Genomic DNA, 20,734 nt, shown 5'->3' on the forward strand with positions numbered 1-20,734 from the left:
GCCATGGCCAGTCCCAAGCCCGGCTGCGAAAGGAGGAGGTTGGGAATAGGGCTAGCCACTCCATCTCATAAAACCCAGAAACGGCAGCAGAAGCTCGAAGGACCTCATCCCTGGGAGAGGAAGGATCTTCATCTAGAAGAAATCTGAAGCTGTGTGGAGAAGGTGGAAGCCACAAGACAGCCCAGGACGGAGGACTCCGGTGAGCTGCTATCGGCAACCTGTGCCCCAGTAGGGGTGATGTGCTTATGAAGAATAAGATCAATTTTCCCTTTCCCTCACACAGCGCCCTTCATTTTCCTTTTATCCACGTGCAAGTTTCTTTAATTGTCCATAATGTATCTGCCTCTACCGCCACCCCTGTCAGTGCATCCGACACATCCACCACTCTATGTGTAAAAAACCTACCTCTGATAGCCTCCTCATACTTTCCTTCAATCACCTTGAAGTTATGCCTGAGTCAGGTTAATGGGTCTGTTTCCATGCTGTAGGATTCTAAGACTCCATAACTCTGTATTAGTAACTTGATGGACCATCAACTACTATGCATAGTTGAGTACTTGGCATTGATACTGACACTCAAGAAAGAGATGTTACCTTTCACAAGATGGTGTAGAAACACTGATTAAATGCGAAGAAGAGGAACATTTCATTCCTTGTAAACGTTAATATACTTTCAGGAACATCAAGGCCTAAGATGCATTATTCCTTGCCCCCCACTCTCCACTTTCCATAGGAATCACTCTCTGTGTGACTCACTTGTCCACTTGTCCCTCCCCAGTGATCTCCCTCCTGTCACTTAACCCTGCAACAGGGACAAGGGCTACCCTCCTCCCCAGCACCATTCATCCCCCGAACAGTCCTTCCAGGTGAGTTAACATTTCACCTGTGAGTCTGCCAGGGTCATCTACTGTACCTGGTTCTCCCAATGTGGCCTTCTCTTCATTGGTGAGACCTGATTAGATTGGGAGACTGTTTTGTCGAGCACCTTCGCTCCATCTGCCATAAAAAGCCGGATTTCCTAGTTGCCACCCATTTCGACTACCCACTCCCATTCCGGCGTGTCTGCTGTCCACGGCCTCCTCTACTGCCACAATGAGGCCACTCTCAGGTTGAATGAGCAACATCTCATATTCTGTCCGGGTAGCCTCCAACCTGACAGCATGAACATTGATTTCTCGAACTTCTGGTAATTCCTCCACCCTCCCCCTTCTTGCTCATTCCACTCCCCATTCTAGCTCCCCTCTCAGCCCTTCTCTTCTCCTCACTTGCCCATCACCTCCGACTCCTCCCTCTCTTTCTCCCATAGTCCACTTCAGAGTCCTTCTTCTTCAGTCCTTTTCCTCTTCCACCCAAACCATCTCAGCTTCTTACTTCATCCCCACTCCCCCAGCCACCCACCTTCCCTCTCACCTGGTCTCACCTATCATCTGCCAACTTACTCTCCTCCTCCTCCTCCCCCCTCCCCCACCTTCTTACTCTTCCTTTGTGGTCCTGACAAAGGGTTGCAGCCCAAAACGTCAACCATTTATTCCCCTACGTAGGTGGTGCCTGATCTGCTCAGTTCCTCCAGCATTTAATGTGTTGCTCTGGATTTCCAGCATCTACAGAATCTCTTGTCTTTAAGGGAAAATTCAGGACATTTAACCTAAGCTTGTAGATAACTTCAATGTGTTGTTCAGTGTGTTGTTCTGTGATACACACACAATGCAGACTGATGCACATCGAACCTTTTTTTGCCCTCGCACAGCAGAATCCCTTTGTTATTTTAATTCATTATTGATAACAAGAAGCAGAACAAAGTTGAGAGAAAAAATCTGACAGTTTCCTTCATGTAACCATTATTGGAAAATGGAATGACTCAGACAACCATTTAAGGCGATTGTGGCCTTACTGAAGTAATCTAGTGCCAGGAGTACACTGGAACAAAACAGGCCCAAAAATAGAATAACACACACAAAATACTCGAGGGACTCAGCAGGTCAGGATAAACAGTCGACGTTTCGGGCCGAGATCCTTCATCAGGACTGGCAAGGAAGGGGGAAGATGCCAGAATAAAAAAGGTGGAGGGAAGGGAAACTGGAGGGTAAAGCCAGTTGGGAAATGAAGTGAGAAGCTGGGAGGTGATAGTGGAAAAGGCAAAGGGTTAGAGAAGGAGGAATCTGATAGGAGAGGAGAGTGGACCATGAAAACGGAAAGGGGAGTAGCGCCAGTGGGAGTTAATAGGCAGTTGAGGAGATGAATAAGAGGCCGGAGTGGGGAGGGGAAAGAGGACAAGCTAGAAAGTGATAGGTGAAGAAAATAGAGGCACACCTATGAGTGAATTGTCAGAATTGAGTTACCGAGTTAACACCGTTAGCAGCATCACAAGATCACACAACTAGGATATGAAATTATCTTTCTCATACTGGTTCTAAATATGTGAACGATTTGGATTTTTAAAAACATGTATTTGTTTAACTCTGTCAGACATATTTTGAATCATCTTTTTGCAGTTTGACATGATACATATTAACTGAAGTTACACAACGAAACACTTCACAGATTTCCTACCTGACCCTGTCAAAAGTAGTCTGCGCGAGGATAAAAATCCCCAGGACATAAAAACCACTCAGTATGCTAAACGTGAGGCCAATAAGCTAAGCTTGCAAACATAATTACCTGCAAATTGAGAATGTCAGGATTAAATGGGCTATTAAATGAAAAATTCAAAGTGCGAATTGTAAAAGCCATGTATTCATTTTGGAATAAGAATGTTTAACTGTTAGAAGTAGCACTTACTGCTCTGGGCTTGAAATGGAGGCTATTCGAGTCTCTGCCGATAGTGCATTACTCCTTGGCTTCTTAACTGGTGGTCTTGGAGGTCTTGCCTGTAAACACACATGCATAGTGTTAGAAATAACTGTAGAAATTATCACTAAAGTTTAACTCTAAGTGCTCAGGGGCTAAAGAAATGGTCAGTACAGACAGAATACTCAAAGTAACAATGTTTTAACCAATTTCTACAGGAGGCACTATAGCATTAGGACAAGGACTTTTTGGATGGGAAACAGCTTCTCCCAGCTGTAAGGCTACTGAACTCCCTGCCACCAACCAGGTCTCAACACGCAAGAAGCTTCAGTAGCAATGCACTGTTTACTTTTTAACTTGTATCGTATATGCACCGTACTATTTGTTAATTTATTTGTGCTGCTTTATGTGTTATGTGAGTGCACCTTGTGTCCAGAGGAACATTGTCTCATTTGGCGGTACGCATGGGTATGGTTGAATGACAATGAACATGAACTTGAACTTGGAGGGAAATCCATGCAGATTTAGGGCAATCTACACAGCTACAGGGCAAAGGCAAACGGAGAGCTGAACTCACTAGCTTGAGGCTGCCATCCTGCTGACGATGAAACTTGCTCCTGTTTGCTTCTAACTTTACATGAAACTCGGCCAACGCATCAGAGATGGTTCAGAAAACAATCCAGGGCTCATTTAACACTCGCTGTATCGTAATAAGAATATTGTTTTACTGGATATACACTCGTGGTGACTTTACTGGGCACTTCTATACACCTGCTCGTTAATGCAAATATCTAATCAGCCAATCATGTGTCAGCAACTCGATGCGTAAAAGCATGCAGACACGGTCAAGAGGTCCAGTTGTTGTACAGACCTAACATCAGAATGGGGAAGAAATGTAATCTGTGACTTTGACTGTAGAATGATTGATAGCGCCAGGCAAGATGATTTGAGTATCTCAGAAACTACTGATGTCCTGGGATTTTCACGCACAACAGTCTCTAGGGCAGGGATTCAATAGACCTCTCGGTTAATGGTCATCTCCGTGGCATAAAAAGGGCTGGGAACCCCTGCTTTAGAGTTTATAGAAAATGATGTGAGAAAGAAAAACCCGTCATGAAAGAGATCAGAGGAGAATGGCCAGGCTGGTTCAAAATTACACGGTGGTGACAGAATTTAATAATTACTTATTACAACAGTGGTGCGCTGAAGAGCATCTCCGAACGCACAACACATTGAATATTGAAGTGGATGGGCTACAGCAGCAGAAGATCATCTGGTGTTCCATCCTGTACCTTATAAAGTGGCTACTGAGTATATTTTCAGCTTTTTCAAAAGAAGCAATAGCCTGTTACTGAGTAGCAAAGGGAATTAGATGATTTCTCTTCAACCACCAGGTTCAGAACACAGATCCCATACTTGTACTCATTGTCAAGTTCACCGATGACACAACAGTGGTGGGCTCATCGACAACAATGATGAGGTGGCCTACAGAGAGCAGGTGGAAGAGCCGGAGGCTTGGTGCAAAGCAAATAACCTCCATCTCAATATTACCGAGACAAAGGTGATAGTTATCAACCTCAAAACTTGCACCACTCCCACACCTCTTTACTTTGGTGGCACAGCAGTGGAAACTGTGAGCCATATCAAACTCCTGGGAGTGCCGTCTCACACAACCTCTCGTAGTCCTGAATGCCTCCTGCAAGGTCATAAAAGCTCTCCTTTCAGAGGAGGCTGAAAAGAGCTGGACAGTGCGCATCATTACTCTTGACCTTCTACAGGCGTGCAATAGAGAGCTTCCAAACAAGCTGTATCACTGCAAGGTATGGAAACTACACTGCGGTGGACAGGAAGGCTCTACGGTAGATAGTCAAAACTGCCCAACGCATCACCGGCAAACAGCCTACCAACCATCAAGGACATATATTCAGAAAGGTGCTGGAAAAAGCCCAACAATATCAGGATGGATTTCATACACCCTGCTCATGGACTGCTTGTCGCACTCCCATCAGGGAGGAGGCCATGTAGCATCCACACCAGGACCACTGGACTCAAAAACAGTTACATTTCCCAAGCCATCAGGCTGATCAATACCTCCACCTACTAATCCACCCCTCCACCACTACATCCACATGTCACTCCTCTCCACAGCATCTCTGCACCCTTCACCCCCATCCACAGCTGCTTTACACTTTGTACATACAATCAGTCTATGTATATAGCTAATCTTATGTGTGTGTGTACACATTATAGGGTTGCTTTATATTTATATTTATTGTGTTCTTTATGGTTATTGTGTATTTTTAATTTACTTTTACTTTATTACTTTATTGTCGCTAAACAATTGATACCAGAGCGTACAATCATCACAGCGATATTTGATTCTGCGCTTTGCGCTCCCTGGAGTACAAATCGATAGTAAATATAATAAAAATTTAAATTATAAATCATAAATAGAAAATAGGAAAGGGAAAGTAAGGTAGTGCAAAAAAACCAAGAGGCAGGTGTGTATAAAAACACACCTGCCCTCGTACCCCATCTGTTTTTTTTATATATACACATTCTTTCTCTCTCTCTCCTTTTTCTCCCTCTGTCCCTCTCACTATACTCCTTGCCCATCCTCTGGGTTTTCTCCCCTCCCCCTTTTCCTTCTCCCTGGGCCTCCTGTCCCATGATCCTCTCATATCCCTTTTGCCAATCAACTGTCCAGCTCTTGGCTCCATCCCTCCCCCTCCTGTCTTCTCCTATCATTTTGGATCTCCCCCTCCCCCTCACACTTTCAAATCTCTTACTAGCTCTTCCTTCAGTTAGTCCTGACAAAGGGTCTTGGCCCGAAACATCGACTGTACCTCTTCCTAGAGATGCCTGGCCTACTGCGTTCACCAGCAACTTTGATGTGTGTTGCCCATATTTTTACAGCCTGGGTCCTGTCTGTGAGGAAGTTGAAGATCCAGCTGCAGATCTGAGAGTGCTAAGACCCAGGTTCCGGAGCTTAGCAATCAGTTTATTTGGAATGGTGGTATTAAAGGCAGAGCTGTAGTCAATGAAAAGGAGCCTTACATATGTGTCTTTAATTTACACTGAATTCGGACTAACAATCACTTTGTTCTCCTTTACACTTATGTACTGAAGAATGGCAATAAACAATATTGAAACTGGAATCTTCAGATTCTTCCATTAAATGGTAAACCTCTATCCAAACATAGAGAAACCAATAGATGCTGTTAGCTTGAAATGCTTATTAAAAGGATTACAAATGTACATCTAAAATTTAGGAGAAGGTGAAATAAAGGTGGTTCTTGAACAGAAAAATTTACACAAAATGCACAGAATCAACAAACTACACAAAAATAAACATTTTCACTCTTAAAGAAAACACAGACAGTGTGATGTGGCTTATGATATGTAACGAATGCTCTATTGAGGTGATGATAGAGGTGTGCAAGATGATAGGAGGCATAGATCGAGTGGATAGCCAGAGATCTTTCCCTGGGTGGAAATGGCTAACACAAGAGGGCATAATTTTAAGACGATTGGAGGAAAGTATAGAGGGTATGTCAGGGGTAGGTCTTTTAGGTCACTGATGTGGATGTAGTGGTGGAGGGGTGGGTGCGTGGAATGCCGAATCAGGGGTAATGGTAGAGACAGATACATTTGAGAGATTTAAGAGACTCTTAAATAAGTTTTTACGCTGTATTTTCACCAGCAACGAAATTTAACCAGCCAGCAGCAAAACCGGGGGTTGCTGTGGGGCAGTGCAGCCTGAAGGTCCAGAAGGGCCTGTTCCATGCTGTATCACCAAATAATAAATATATAAAATTCTCTGCTCATTGTAGTTTTTATAAATGACTTCAGTAAGAAAGTGGGAAGATGGCTGGTAAGTTTGTAGATGAACCTGGTCAGGTGTCAGGTCTCTCAGTGGGAGAGCATTTTGGAGATAGTGATCACAATTCTGTCTCCTTTACCATACCATTGGAGAGGGATAGGAACAGACAAGTTAAGAAAGCGTTTAATTGGAGTAAGGGGAAACATGAAGCTATCAGGCAGGTACTTGGACGCATAAATTGGGAAGAGATATCCTCAGGGAAATGTACAGCAGAAATGTGGCAAATGTTCAGGGGATATTTGTGTGGCGTTCTGCGTAGGTACGTTCCAATGAGACAGGGAAAGGATGATAGGGTACAGGAACCACGGTGTACAAAGGCTGTTGAAAATCTAGTCAAGAAGAAGAGAAAAGCTTATGAAAGGTTCAAAAAACTAGGTAACGTTAGAGATCTAGAAGATTATAAGGCTAGCAGGAAGGAGCTTAAGAATGAAATTAGGAGATCCAGAAGGGGCCATGAGAAGGTCTTCATGACCAGGATTAAAGAAAACCCCAAAGCATTCAAAAAGTATATGAAGAGCAAGAGGATAAGACGTGAGAGAATAAGACCAATCAAGTGTGACAGTGGAAAAGTGTGTATGGAACTGGAGGAGATAGCACAGGTACTTAATGAATACTTTGCTTCAGTATTCACTACAGAAGAGCATCTTGGACATTGTAGGGATAATTTACAGCATATTGAAAAGCTTGAGCAAATAGACATCAAGAAAGAGGATGTGCTGGAGCTTCTGAAAAGCATCAAGTTGGATAAGTCTCTGGGACCAGACGAGATATACCCCAGGCTACTGTAGGAGGTGAGGGAGGAGATTGTTGAGCCTCTGGCAAAGATCTTTGCATCATCAATGGGGATGGGAGAGGTTCCAGGGGATTGGTGGGGTTGCAGATGTTGTTTTCTTATTCAAGAAAGGAGTAGAGATAGCCCAGGAAATTATAGACCAGTGAATCGTACTTCAGTGGTTCGTAGGTTGATGGAGAAGATCCTGAGAGGCAGAATTTATGAACATTTGGAGAGGCATAATATGATTAGGAATAGTCAGCATGGCTTTGTCAAGGGCAGGTCATGCCTTACGAGCCTGACTGAATTTTTTGAGCATGTGACTAAACACATTGATGAAGGTAGAACAGTAGATGTAGTGTATATGGATTTCGGCAAGGCATTTGATAAGGTACTCCATGCAAGGCTTATTGAGAAAGTAAGGTGGCATGGGATCCAAGGGAACCTTGCTTTGTGGATCCAGAATTGGCTTGCCCACAGAAGGCAAAGAGTGGTTGCAGACGGGTCATATTCTGCATGGAGGCTGGTGACCAGTGGTGTGCCTCAGGGATCTGTTCTGGGATCCCTACTCTTTGTGATTTTTATAAATGACCTGGATGAGGAAGTGGAGGGATGGGTTAGTAAATTTGCTGATGACACAAAGGTTGGGGGTGTTGTGGATAGTTTGGAGGGCTGTCAGAGGTTACAGCGGGACATCGATAGGATGCAGAACTGGGCTGAGAAGTGGCAGATAGAGTTCAAACCAGATAAGTGTGATGTGGTTCATTTTGGTAGGTCAAATATGATGGCAGAATATAGTATTAATGGTAAGACTCTTGGCAGTGTGGAGGATCAGAGGGATCTTGGGGTCCGAGTCCATAGGACACTCAAAGCTGCTCTGCAGGTTGACTCTGTGGTTAAGAAAGCATATGGTGCATTGGCTTCCATCAACTGTTGGTTTGAGTTTAAGAGCCGAGAGGTAATGCTGCAGCTATATAGGACCCTGGTCAAACCCCACTTGGAGTACTATGCTCAGTTCTGGTCACCTCACTACAGGAAGGATGTGGAAACTATAGAAAGGGTGCAGAGGAGACTTACAAGGATGTTGCCTGGATTGGGGAGCACGCCTTATGAGAATAGGTTGAGTGAACTTGGCCTTTTCTCCTTGGAGTGATGGAGGATAAGAGGCTACCTGATTGAGGTGTATAAGATGATAAGAGGCATTGATCCTGTGGATAGTCAGAGGCTTTTTCCCAGGTCTGAAATAGCTAACATGAGGGCACAGTTTTAAGCTGCTTGGAAGTAGATACAGAGGTAAATTTTTTACGCAGGGAGTGGTGAGTGCGTGGAATGGGCTGCCGGCAACAGTGGTGGAGGTGGATACGGTAAGTTCTTTTAAGAGAATCCTGGATAGGTCTGTGGAGCTTAGAAAAATGAAGGGCTATGGATAACCCTAGGTAATTTCTAAAGTAAGTACATGTTCGGCACAGCGTTGTGGGCCGAAGAGCCTGTATTGTGCTGCAGGTTTTCTATGTTTCTATGACACAAAGTTTGGTGGTAGTAGAAGGTTGTCGTAGATTACAGCAGGACATTGATAGGATGCAGAGCTGGGCTGACAAATGGCAGATGGAGTTCAATCCATAAAAATGTGAGTTGATTTGGTTTGGAAGGTCAAACTCCGAGGCAACGTGCAGGGTATAGGGCAGAACTCCTAACAGTGCGGAGGAACATGGGAATCTTGTGGTCTATACAACATTCCCTCTAATTTTTTTTTACAGCTGCACGAACCAACCATTGCTCTGAGCAGGAAATTTTTACACAGCCTGAAAACTGTGCAGCACTTTAATAAAACATTATATAAAAGAAAATTCTAGCTGCGCGGCACAAAGGCTACGTGTGCAGGAGCATTTCAGTTACTGTGTGGCCACTCATCTGCACAGCTAAGAGGGAACAGTGGGTCTACGCCCAATCATCCCTCACCTTTGCTGTGCAAGTTGACAGGATGTTTAAGAAGGTGGATGGTGTGCTGGTCTTCATTAGTCGGTGGATTGAGCTCGAGAGCTGTGAAGTATTGTTGCAGCTCTATAAAACTCTGATTAGACCACACTTGGAGAACAGTGAACAGTTCTGGTCGCCTCATTACAGGAAAGATGTGGAAGCTTTAGAGAGGGTGCAGAGGAGATTTACCAGGTTGCTGCCTGGATTAGAGAGCATGTCTTATGAGGTTGAGCAAGCTCCAGCTTTTCTCTTTGGAGCAAAGGAGGATCAGAGGTAACTTGATAGAGGTGTACAAGATGATAAGAGGTATAGACAAAATAGACAGCCGTTGACTTTTTCCCAGGTGGCAATGGCTAATAGAAGAGGGCATAATTTTAGGATGATTGAAGGAAAGTATTGGGGGGGGAGATGTCAGAGGTAGGGTTTTTTACACAGATAATGATGAGTGCTTGGAACATGCTGCCAGGGGAGGTGGTAGAGGAAGGTACATTCGGGATTCCTAAAAGATTCTTCGGCACATAGATGATAGAAAAATTGAGGCCAGTGTGACAGAGGCCTAAAAGTCTTGGAACCAATGCTTTTGGAGTCATCAGAACCACAGTTGCTATTTAAAGGTAATTAAGAAACCTAATAAGTCACATGACAAGCTGCAGGCATAAAACCAGTTCAGGAATGTAGCCCAAAGGCTTAATTATTGCCAAAGATGTTTGAAAGCCATATAAAATGGAAGTTACCCAGTAAATACAATGTTTATTATTTTTGAAGGCTATATAATTTAATTATATTTTAAACTGGGATTCATAACAAATGTAAAGGTGAACGAAATATCTTGTCTATTTGATTCTCTCCCCCCCACCATTCACTTCACGTTTTCTCTTCCTTCACAGAACGCTTCACACATCCTACATTCAATAGACTCAACCATCTGCTTCCTTCGCAATCTTTGATACCTGTGACACTCCCCGTCACCAACGGGGTAGACGTCGCTGTTAGCTCTCCCTCCCGCCCCCCCCCCTCCCCTCCCCTCCCAAGGCGGTGTGGTCACTGACAAGTGTTGTTGGCCCGTCTTGGTGTGAAACTGCTGGCTTCTTCCGCCGCTTATTTTAATCTCTTACTGTTTTGTCTGTCAGATACCTTGGACCGGTTTTTATTTATGAAGCAGACTAGATAGTGAAGGGGATTATCAATTAAAGACAGAGCCGCAACATGGAACTTAATATCAGTCTTTAAATATATTTAGCAGTTTCAGTTAAGGAGTGCTTTTTTCCAAATGAACTATGACAGCTGTTTTAAAATCATTAAAGAACAACTTCTGATTAATGACCTTACATGAGGAAATGATGGCAGTAATTCCACAGATGTTTCTTCATGGGATTTGGCATACTGAAAATCTGGGATGCATTTTAGAAGCGTGAAGCGTATGAAAGTCAAATTCTTCAATTTACTGATCTGCAAGTTGGTTTTATTGACCGGATTACTTTCAGAGCAAGAAACCTAAAACCTCAGCCTGTGAGGTTGCAGGCTGAACCGGCCATCACGTTTAGAGTGGGTAAAATGTCCACTTAAATCACCCGGATTTGAGAGTAATAGTCCATTGTTCAGAGAAAAAAAAATCCAATTCTATGTTCACGAACATTCCCAAACTTAAAAAAGAGACGACAAAAGAAAGTAACTGAAGCATTCAGAGATTTAACTCGGTGCAGAACGCAACAAAAGTTTGGCAGAGAGGGGGAGGTTGTTCAACCCATGACCTCGGTGTAGCCAGCGCCGCTGAAGAAAAGAACGGGGTCAAAGGAGGTCGGTTTGTGAACTTGCCGAGGAGGAGGAGGGTAGAGCCTGTCCTCAGACAAAGCCGCCCTTCGACACAATGGAGACGGCTTAAGCATGTGAACCCGATTGGAAGGAACAGAAGGATTAAGTTTGTGGCAAGTTTGCCTGAACTTGCAACAGGGAGAAACATGGGGGAAAAGAACAACAGAGCTAATTAGCAGCGCCGAGCTGTCATGGCTCAGTGCCAACAAACAAAAGGGAATGCCTAGCAATCAGCAGGATCGATGGAAAAGACTGCTTCATTAGGGATGATAGAACGAAGTAGGAAGAAAAAGAAAAAGAAGGCTGTTTAATTAAGCTTGAGCTGGAAGGTGATGCATGAAGTTTGCCTGTCATCGCGCTGCTAATACTTTCACCTTTCCGCCAGAGCTTTGAAAAGCCGGCGATTACCCCACTGGTGTCAGTAACACCAGATATATCTGGGGAGAAATGCAAAGAAGGATTGGAGCCATCGCCTAAAGGGACTTCAGTGAAAAGCCAGACGGAAAAAAAGGCAGATTCCCTACAGTGACAAATCCAACTGGGCAAATCCGAAAACTGCTTCAGACCCAACTGCTCGCATTTAATCATTATTAAACATTAAATTCAAGCTTATGTACAAAATAGCAGCATCACGTACACACAGCAACATAATAATGTGTGCTTTCACTATAATGAAATTGTGAAATATTTCTTATATAGTTTTGAATTCTGGTGATTGCAGCTGCGCCTTTATCGAATCTATAATCGCAAGACACTAACCGGATTTAAAATGTTTTTAAAAAACAAATACCATGTGCTTTCTAATGCTGTGTTAATGATTTAACATCTGCAGAGAATTGCACATGTCACTGTACCTCTCTGGGTTTGTGTCACGATTACCAGGACTTGTCAATGAAGCCTGGTGCCAGAACCATCGAACAATAAAGCTTCATTGACACGTGACGTACACCCAGTGACACGCTATCATATAGACAGATAATTTATTCAAAGATTTCCTTAAATGCTGATAAGGCACAAAATGAAGATATTTCACTGAAATTTGCAGCTGAATTTTAGTTCGAAGGAGACATACCACTGCGCCGTGCAGACAATGGAGGTCGCGCTTTTTGATTAGTTCTTCGGAGACAATGAAGTGTTGCTACGGGCAAGGCCTGATTTGCAATCAGGTCACTTCGTAATTATCGGAAGTGATTAAAGAAATGGAAGTTGTTCATGCCCTGCACTCATTTTAATTAAGCAAGGTGTACTTTAACCTTATTCTTAAGACTAAAAAGTTTACTATATTGTGTAATGTTCAAGTCATCATGGGATGTAGTGTTCTTTTAAATCACTCCTTGTACCTTTAGCCCTGTTTCTAATGACAGTAGAATAGAGTGTATGGGGAGTCCAGAGAGGGGTAGTACCTCTGGTGAAGGGGCTTGTCCCAGATCACTTATCTTTGGACCCCACTAAACACTCAACTCTCACCTGTGGCTTCAAGTAGCTGTGACAGTGGCCCACATGCCTGTACACAGGCAGGCTAGACCAGGTGAGAGGAGCCAGTGGGTTCAGATCCATATCGGACCGTTCAGATATCTGATGGCGCAGGAAAAGCAGCTGTTCTTGAGTGTGGGTCAGCTCTCTGATGGTAACAATGAGAAGAGGGCATGTCCTGGGTAGTGAGGGTCCTTCGGGAGGCATGGCGCCTTTTGAGGATGCTCTTTAAAAAGGCAGAGCCTCTAGTACGGATGCTGTGACTGAGGAGAGGAGCTGGCTCCAGGTGCAAAATGGCTTCCGCCTGCTACTTTCTGGTTAAAGACCTTGACAGTAGTGGTAATGGTATTGGTATTGACCGGAATCACATACCTGGACAACAAAAAATTTCCTTCCTGAATACTTTTGGGTGTATCTTAAGGATTTTGGGCTGCTGATCATGAAAATCACCATGAAATTTCCTTATCACCAACCTTTATAAAAAATTGCCCATATTTGTTATTTCAATTCATAATTCAAGCCAGAATAACTGTTGCCAAGATTAAGGAAGACAATTTTGTTGGCCCACAAATCAAATGCATTGTCAACGACAGGCAATTCGAAGAACTTCTAGTGAGACGCGAGAAAGTCACATCGAAGGCCATCAAGGATGTTGTTGCAAAATTTATTGGTAACTACAGAGCAGGTAACTATGTGCAGCTGGTTGACAACATGCTTCAAGCATAGAAAACCATGAAGTGTAACATGGTTCATTTTCTGCATCCCATTTAGACTTCTTCCCTGCCAATCTTGGCATTGTCAGTGATGAGCATGGTGAAAGGCTTCACCAGGACATGGAGAAATGGTATCAGGGCAACCGGAATCCATCAAAGCTGGCCGAATATTGCTGGACAGTTAAGCAAGAAGCCTCAGATTCTGAGTAGAAACAAAAATCATCAACAAAACATTTTTAGCTTAGTTGAAATATTACAAGGCTTCAGCACCGTTATGCAATTAAATGCATTATATTCAATAAAAGAATGTCTTGTTTCTCCAAATTCCTACATGATTCAGGAGTCTGAAATTATATTTGTGTTCAGCTTCAAGCAGTCTATCATAAACAAAAAAAAAGTTCTGAGGAAGCAACACTTGAAAAAATTTGTTGTCCAGTGATATCTACCCTGTTTAATAACCTACCATCAGAATACTTTAAACAGTGGATTCTAGTTAATTGAGCCATCAGTTAATTGGGGCAGCCACTTACTTGGGACAAATCTTAAAGACAAAAATTATTTGAGAAAATAGCCAGGATTCCCTTAATTTATTTGGAATACTATGCAGCTAAATTGGGACAGGAGACTGATGCCGAAGTTTCTAACTAGCGTCAGTCACATGTACTTTGTGTGGCCTTTAGATGCTACCTGGTGCTTAGAATGAACAGTTTTTAAATAGCGTCTGTTGCATGTGTTAGCGTTCAAAAAGCAGTGATTTTCGTCTCTGATAATTGGCGAGAAATAAATAGTAAGACAATTTTGAAATGCTTTGCTCACTATGGTTTCAGGTATTCAGGCTTGGGGGATGCCAGAAATGGCTGGGAGTGAAAATGAAACAATTTTATTACTTCAACAAGTTAAGAATTATGAAGAATTTGAAGGTATCAACAATCATGTTGAATGTTAAAATGAAAATGAAGATATGGAGGATGCAATCATTGAAAGCATTGTATGAAGGCAGTCCGTTATCTACACTCGGTGTCTGCGTTGATTTGTTCATTTACAGTCAATCATGTGTGCTGGGCCGAGAGATGTCTGCACCAAAAGAGGTATAAGGCACTCCTTCCCTCTCGTAGTCCGCAGGTCACCCTTGGGCAAAGTGCAACACCTGCTCAGCCACCCCCAGCCCCCACCAATCAGGGTCACATGAAGCCATGTAATCAGGTGGTGGATGGTCGTATGAGCAACTGGCACATATCATAAGTCCTGGTTATGTGACCACTAATGCCAGGCAGACAATCTCTGAAGAGTATTGAAAATGGCTGGGGTCACCCGTCTTGTAAAGACACTGGCCAGAAGAAGGCAATGGCAAACCACTACTGCAGAAAATTTGCCAAGAACAATCATAGTCATGGAAAGACCATGATTGCCCACATCATACAACACGGCGTATAACGAATGAATGAACAGTCAATCAAAAGATACAGCAGTGTACACTGGATGAATTCCTCCACTGCTAACTATTAGGAACTATAGTTTTATGGTACTGTAGTAGTATTGTTAGTGTTCAAATTCATTTTGTATTTCATTTGAATATGTAAAATGATATTCAGTTAAATGGTAGTTTGCCCTTTTTAGACATTTTTAACTATTTCCATGAAACTCTGGCTAATTGGGGAAGCCACTTAATTGGGCCAAATTGCACTGGTCCCAATGTGTCCCAGTTAACCGGAATCCACTGTATATGGAACGATGATCACAGACTTCCTCTGACCGAACTGGGCCGAGTGGAATCAGTGGATTATGGAGAGCACAAAACCAACTAAGGGAGCTGAGCCAACAGTAAAACCCAGTGCAAATGAAGCCTTGTATACCAGGGACAGGAGTTCACTCATTTCTGTTTCATTTAATTGACATTATTTTGGCAGTGCAATTTCTTTCAAAGCAGGTTTCAGGGAATATTAGTGGAGCTGTCTTTCTGGTACTTTGGATTAAGAGAGAACTGCCGAGGCCAGGGCAGAGGGTCAACCGTGGACCCATCCCAGACAGCTAATCTCCTTGGTCCCCTATTGCTACAGCTAATGGCCTGGTAGAAATTCTGCTCACTGCTTGCTGAGCATTACACACTCCTTAATGATTCTCAAAGGTAGAGAGAGTTACCAAATCAAAACAAGACTAATACTGAAAATGCTGATGCAATATTGACATAGTTGTCCATGTTATTCTTTTATTTCATTTGAGATTATATTGGGATTAGAGTACTGTAGTAGTTAATGTTACAGGGTGTCTGGGGTTTCCAGGAAGGGGTAACGCCTCCGGTGAAGGGGCTTATTGTGTCTATTCCAGGGCAGTTTACTCACCTTTGTTCCCCACTGGATACTCAGCGCTCACCTGTGGCTGCAAGTCATGCCACAGCAGCCACATCCCGGTACCATGCTTCCAAAGGCGGGCTAAACCAGGTGAGGGTAGCCAGCAGGCCTCATACCTCAGTAAGACAGGGAATTGCCTGTCCTAGCATGTGAAGTCAGCTGCGGCAGATTGGGTGCATGAGATCAACGGTGAGGTCCAATGGCCAGCAAGGCAGTTCTGCTATATTTTGTGGAGAGTGAAAGGCATGATGAGACACATGGGGACCACTGCAACCAAGAAAGTCCCCAGTTTGTGATGACTACTCGTACCACTGGCCTGGTTGAGAAAGTGCAATGGTCCCAGTGCAACAGCTTTTCTGCTTTAAAAACTCTCCCATACAGGTGTCCTGTCATCGTTGGATACGATGAGACTACGAACATTACAGTGCCAGTGCCGACAGCTGGGGTTCGATTCCCCTGTTGTCTGTAAGGAGTCGAAATGACATGGGCCCGCTTGGGCTGGAAGGGCTTGTTACCATTCTGTATCTCTAAATAAATAAATATTGCCTTTTTCCACCTAGCATTTGGAAATACTCAATAAATTAAGGACTGATATCTTAGCAACAGTGAGTTCTAGATTTTTGTACTCAAGAAATTAGAATCAAAGAACAAAACGCTTTAAAAATACATTAAAGCAACACACACAAAATGCTGGAGGAACTCAGCAGGCCAGGCAGCATCAAGGAAATGAGTTCAACTTAAACTCTGTTAATTGAATAAAGTGTGACTCAAAGGTTGGGGTAATTAGATACCTAATTATTGGATCGTCATGAATCTATTATGTTTACTAATGCCTGTTAAGGGACAAGCTTTACTAGGTCAGGCCTATGTAACACCTGATGCACAGCATGTAACTTTTAGCAAAAGACAAACTGGTGGAGGAATCCAGCGGGTCAGGCAGTGAAGGGAAATGGTTAGCCCTTCATCTGGCTTTAAAGATTGGGGAGATAACTGGTATAAGGAGGTGAAGGGTACGGGAGGAGCCAGAGTGTCTGCAGCCTTGTGTTTCAGTGTGGCATATACTTTGGTTGTGATCTGTTAGGCCACTGAGTAGTTCAAAGTTCAAAGTAAATTTATTATCAAAGTATGTAGGTATTTGTTACCTTGAGGGGTGTATGGGGTATCCAGATAGGGGCAGCTAGTTGTGCACATTCTGGGAGAACTCACTTGCCTTTGGTCCCCACTGGACACTTGGCTTTCACCTGTGGCTCCAAATAGCTGTTTTCATGTGACAGTGGCCACATTCTGGTATAGCGCTCGAAGGGCGTGTTAAACCAGGTGGAGGTAGCTGGCGGGCCTCATACCCAGTAAGTTAGGGACATGCCTGTCCTAGCATGTGACGTTAGCTCTGGCAGACAGGGTGGATGAAACCTCCAGTGAGATCCAATGGCCTGCAAGGTGGTTCTGTAACACTTTGTAGAGAGCAAAGGGCATGACAGGGCACAGAAGACGTCAAGGTCATCCACTGCAACCAAGGAAGACCCAGCTGTGATGACCTCTTGTACCACTGGACCCGGACTTCTGAGTCGAGAGAGTGGAACAGTTTTGGTGCACCGACTTTTCTACTTTAAAAACTCTCCTGCACAGGTCTCCTGTGATTGTTGGATACGACGGGCAACAGCCATACTACCCTGAGATTAATTTTTTTGCAGATATTCACAGGAAAATAAAGGAGTAAAAAATAATTTTTGAAGTCCTTTCTGTAAACAAAGACTGTCAAACAACCAATGTGTCAAAGAGAAAATGTGGAAATAAAACATTGTCACAATAAGAGTTATAAATGAATGGGTTTGCAGTGGTTTGAACAGCCAGACCATCATCAATTTCCCAAAGGTAAATAAACATAATACTGTGCATGCAATACTCATTTCCCATAAATGAGTAAGAAAACTTCTGTGGTCTTTGTTTAAATTTACCTGCTGCAGCTAAAATTTGAAGAGTGGAACAGCAATTGTGCTTGGTGTGCCCATCAGCAGGCTTATTCCTTAGTCTTTGGAGTCAAGAATTTTCTGCTTTCTTAATACTTGGACTATTGTATTCACTTCTGGTCACCTCATTATAGGAAGCTTTGGAGAGGGTGCAGTGGAGATTTACCAGGACGCTGCCTGGATTACAGAACATGTCTTATGAGGAAAGGTTGAGTGAGCAAGGGCTTTTCTCTTTAGAGCGAAGAAGGATGAGAGGAGACTTGATAGAGATGTACAAGAAGATAAGGGGCAGAGATCAAGTGGATACCAAAGACTTTTTTCCCACAGTGAAAAGGCAAAATTTTAAGATGACGGGAGAAAAGTATAGAAGGGATATCAGAGGTAATTTTACACTGAGAGTGGTGGGTGCATGGAATGAACTGCCAAAGGCGGCGGTAGAGGGAGATACATCAGGGACGTTTAAGAGACTCTTAGATAGGCACATGGATGGTAGTAAAGTGGAGGGCTATGTAGGGGGGCAGGGTTAGATTGATCTTAAGAGTCGGTTAAATGTCAGCACAACATCATGCGCTGAAGGGCCTTACAGTGCTTTACTGTTCTATGTTAAGCTGTACTGGGCTGTGCACCATCCCACAGTCAATAGACTGACAGGTGACTTGCTCCCCATCCACTGATCACACTGCTCTGTACTTCATCACCCTCCCATCTCAAAGAAGGAGAACCTTGGCCTCTGTGTCTCTGAGACAGGGCAATATTTTGAGTGGGGGAATCATAATTTGTTGGTCAGTTGGCATGCCCAGAATTTGAGTCTGCCATTCGGGGTCTGTCATCGGTTCATCTTCAGGGGGTGGGCTGTCCCCCACGTGTCCCTAGGTCTGTTGGTTGTTACCGCAAACGACACATTTCAATGTACATGTGCAAAAAATGAAACTGAATCTGTCTGTTATTCTGTGATGTATCATTCCGTTTGATTGGTAACAATACCTCATCACGAGCTATTTCTTTATAGTAGAGCTGAAGCACAATTTGCTAAACAGTGATGAGACCAATGACTGCCCCGCCACCAGCGAGGTCTAGTCTCTGGGAGTTGTTCTATATATTATGATGTTTACCATTTACCTGTGCTGCGGACTATATGAATTCTTGAACTATATTTTAACTTATTTATGGTAATATTTTGTTTTATGTGCTGTGTGTGATACATGTTTTGTGGGTACACCATGATCTGGATGAACGTTGTTTCGTTTGGTTGTATATATATACAGTCAGATGACAATAAAATTGAATTTTATCACTGATATGATTATAACATTGCAGAGGTCCATGTCAGCTCTTGAAAAATTTAAAACATTATTGAAAACGTCCCAAAAGCATTATCACAAGATACTCTTTCTAATGTACCACATGCACACAGCACCACACAGAGAGGCATATAAGAACACTGCACACCTTATGAATATTGTAGATTACATTATAAATATGTAATTAGTCCAATTAAAAGGTTAGACCACCTCTGAGCATGTACAACATGCATGTTTCCTGTGTACAAACACAAACTGCCATATCCGTGCATGCAATTGAAGTTAGAGCCTTGTATCCAGATGTTAGGGAGTCCCAATGTCAGATGCACTGACACTGCCCAGAGTTCCCTGACGATTTAATCAAGCAAAACACCCTCCACGGTTTTATCATAATGTGAATCAGCACCGGCCACAGGTAGAATTAGAAAGGGGTTACACCTGTTCTGAAAGGTGAGCAAAGCTACAGTCCCTTGGCAGACAAATTGAAGTGAAGGGTAGTGGAATTAGCAGTGTTAGAATAAGTGAGGAAGGACGTAACTTCAGTTCTACTCACAGGTGGAGGAGTACAGTTTATCTTTGGAGGAGGCGGCCGAGGTGGAGGAATTTTCTCTGGCTGTATCAAAGTGGAAACTCAAACGTCACAACCATGTACCCTTCAAATCAATTTACAGTTTAAAAAAAAAACAAGAGTGCAGCTTCTAATAAAACACAGACTTGAAACTTGCACATATTGGGAGATCATTATCCTGGATCCGTGTACTGATATGAAACACTTGATCTGACACAATAGGCTTCAGCTAAAACAAACTCTTACATTTTTTAAAATAATTTATCTTGTACCAGCTTTTAGAAGAGCATTATCTATAATTAGAGAGCATGGAACAAAGAGGCAAACAGGCAGAGTGGGGAACTCTTACATACATATACATCATTTTGTGAGATGTAGCACTTCCATGTAAAACTGCAGAACACCATTATTTTTATTCAAATTAAGAGTACAGTGCTTATTAAATTAAGTAACTGCTGCAGACATCATGATTAAAATCCATTTAGTTCTGTGAGCACGAAGCTCGAAACTTCTCCAAATTGAATTTATTTGGATCGCTTAGCTATTTCACATACTGATCTGAACATTACACAGTTAGACTGTGTTTCAGAGTCCGGAGCCAAGGACTGGAGGCCTGGTGGTGGCCTGTCCTGGGGTTAGAACTCTATCTGTGTGTGTGAGCTGGAAAAGAGCTTGTTCTGCTGTTGTTGTCTTGCTTTGTTTTCTTGTTGATGTCACTGCTGCTGCTTGTGTGATTCTGCTGAACATTGTGGGCCTGCTACATCGGTGTCACGAAGTGTGGAGAACTTGCAGGTTGGCCTCAGCACATCTTTGGATGTGTTGGTTGTAACACAAGGGATGGATTTCACTCTATGTTTCAATGTACGCGTGATAAAGAAATCTGAATCGGACATCCCGTCTTCACACAAGGACAGTTCAATGCACCAGACCTTGCTGGTTTTCTAAACTGAAATGACCAAAAGGTGAAATATCCAACTTGGAATTTTGTTACTCTTTGCATTGGTCTTCAGCATGACAGCTTCTTCCCCTCTGCCATCTGATGAGGTAGTGTTCATTGTACCCATGATGTATGCAGATATTAGGGAGTCCCTGTGCTAAACGCACGGACACTGCCCAGAGCTATCTGATGATTT

At 43.1% G+C, this 20,734-nt stretch overlaps 1 protein-coding gene across 7 annotated transcripts in view; it reads right to left on the reverse strand.

Annotated features, from left to right (window-relative positions):
- LOC140186043 (DENN domain-containing protein 1A-like) overlaps positions 1-20,734 on the reverse strand; it is a 630,918-nt gene that overhangs the window by 43,153 nt on the left and 567,031 nt on the right. For 2 of the 7 annotated variants that reach the window (XM_072239859.1, XM_072239858.1), the window contains 2 exons: positions 19,587-19,646; positions 2,779-2,867 (listed from right to left, as the gene is read on the reverse strand). In XM_072239859.1, the coding sequence (XP_072095960.1) occupies positions 2,779-2,867; positions 19,587-19,646 (149 nt within the window). Of the gene's footprint in view, positions 1-2,778; positions 2,868-13,365; positions 13,620-15,756; positions 15,986-19,586; positions 19,647-20,734 lie in introns of those variants that run through there. The other 5 variants (XR_011882770.1, XR_011882769.1, XM_072239861.1 and 2 more) reach the window with 5 other exon arrangements.

This window comes from Mobula birostris, chromosome 22, assembly GCF_030028105.1.
Source record: "Mobula birostris isolate sMobBir1 chromosome 22, sMobBir1.hap1, whole genome shotgun sequence".
NCBI classification, from domain to species: domain Eukaryota; kingdom Metazoa; phylum Chordata; class Chondrichthyes; order Myliobatiformes; family Myliobatidae; genus Mobula; species Mobula birostris.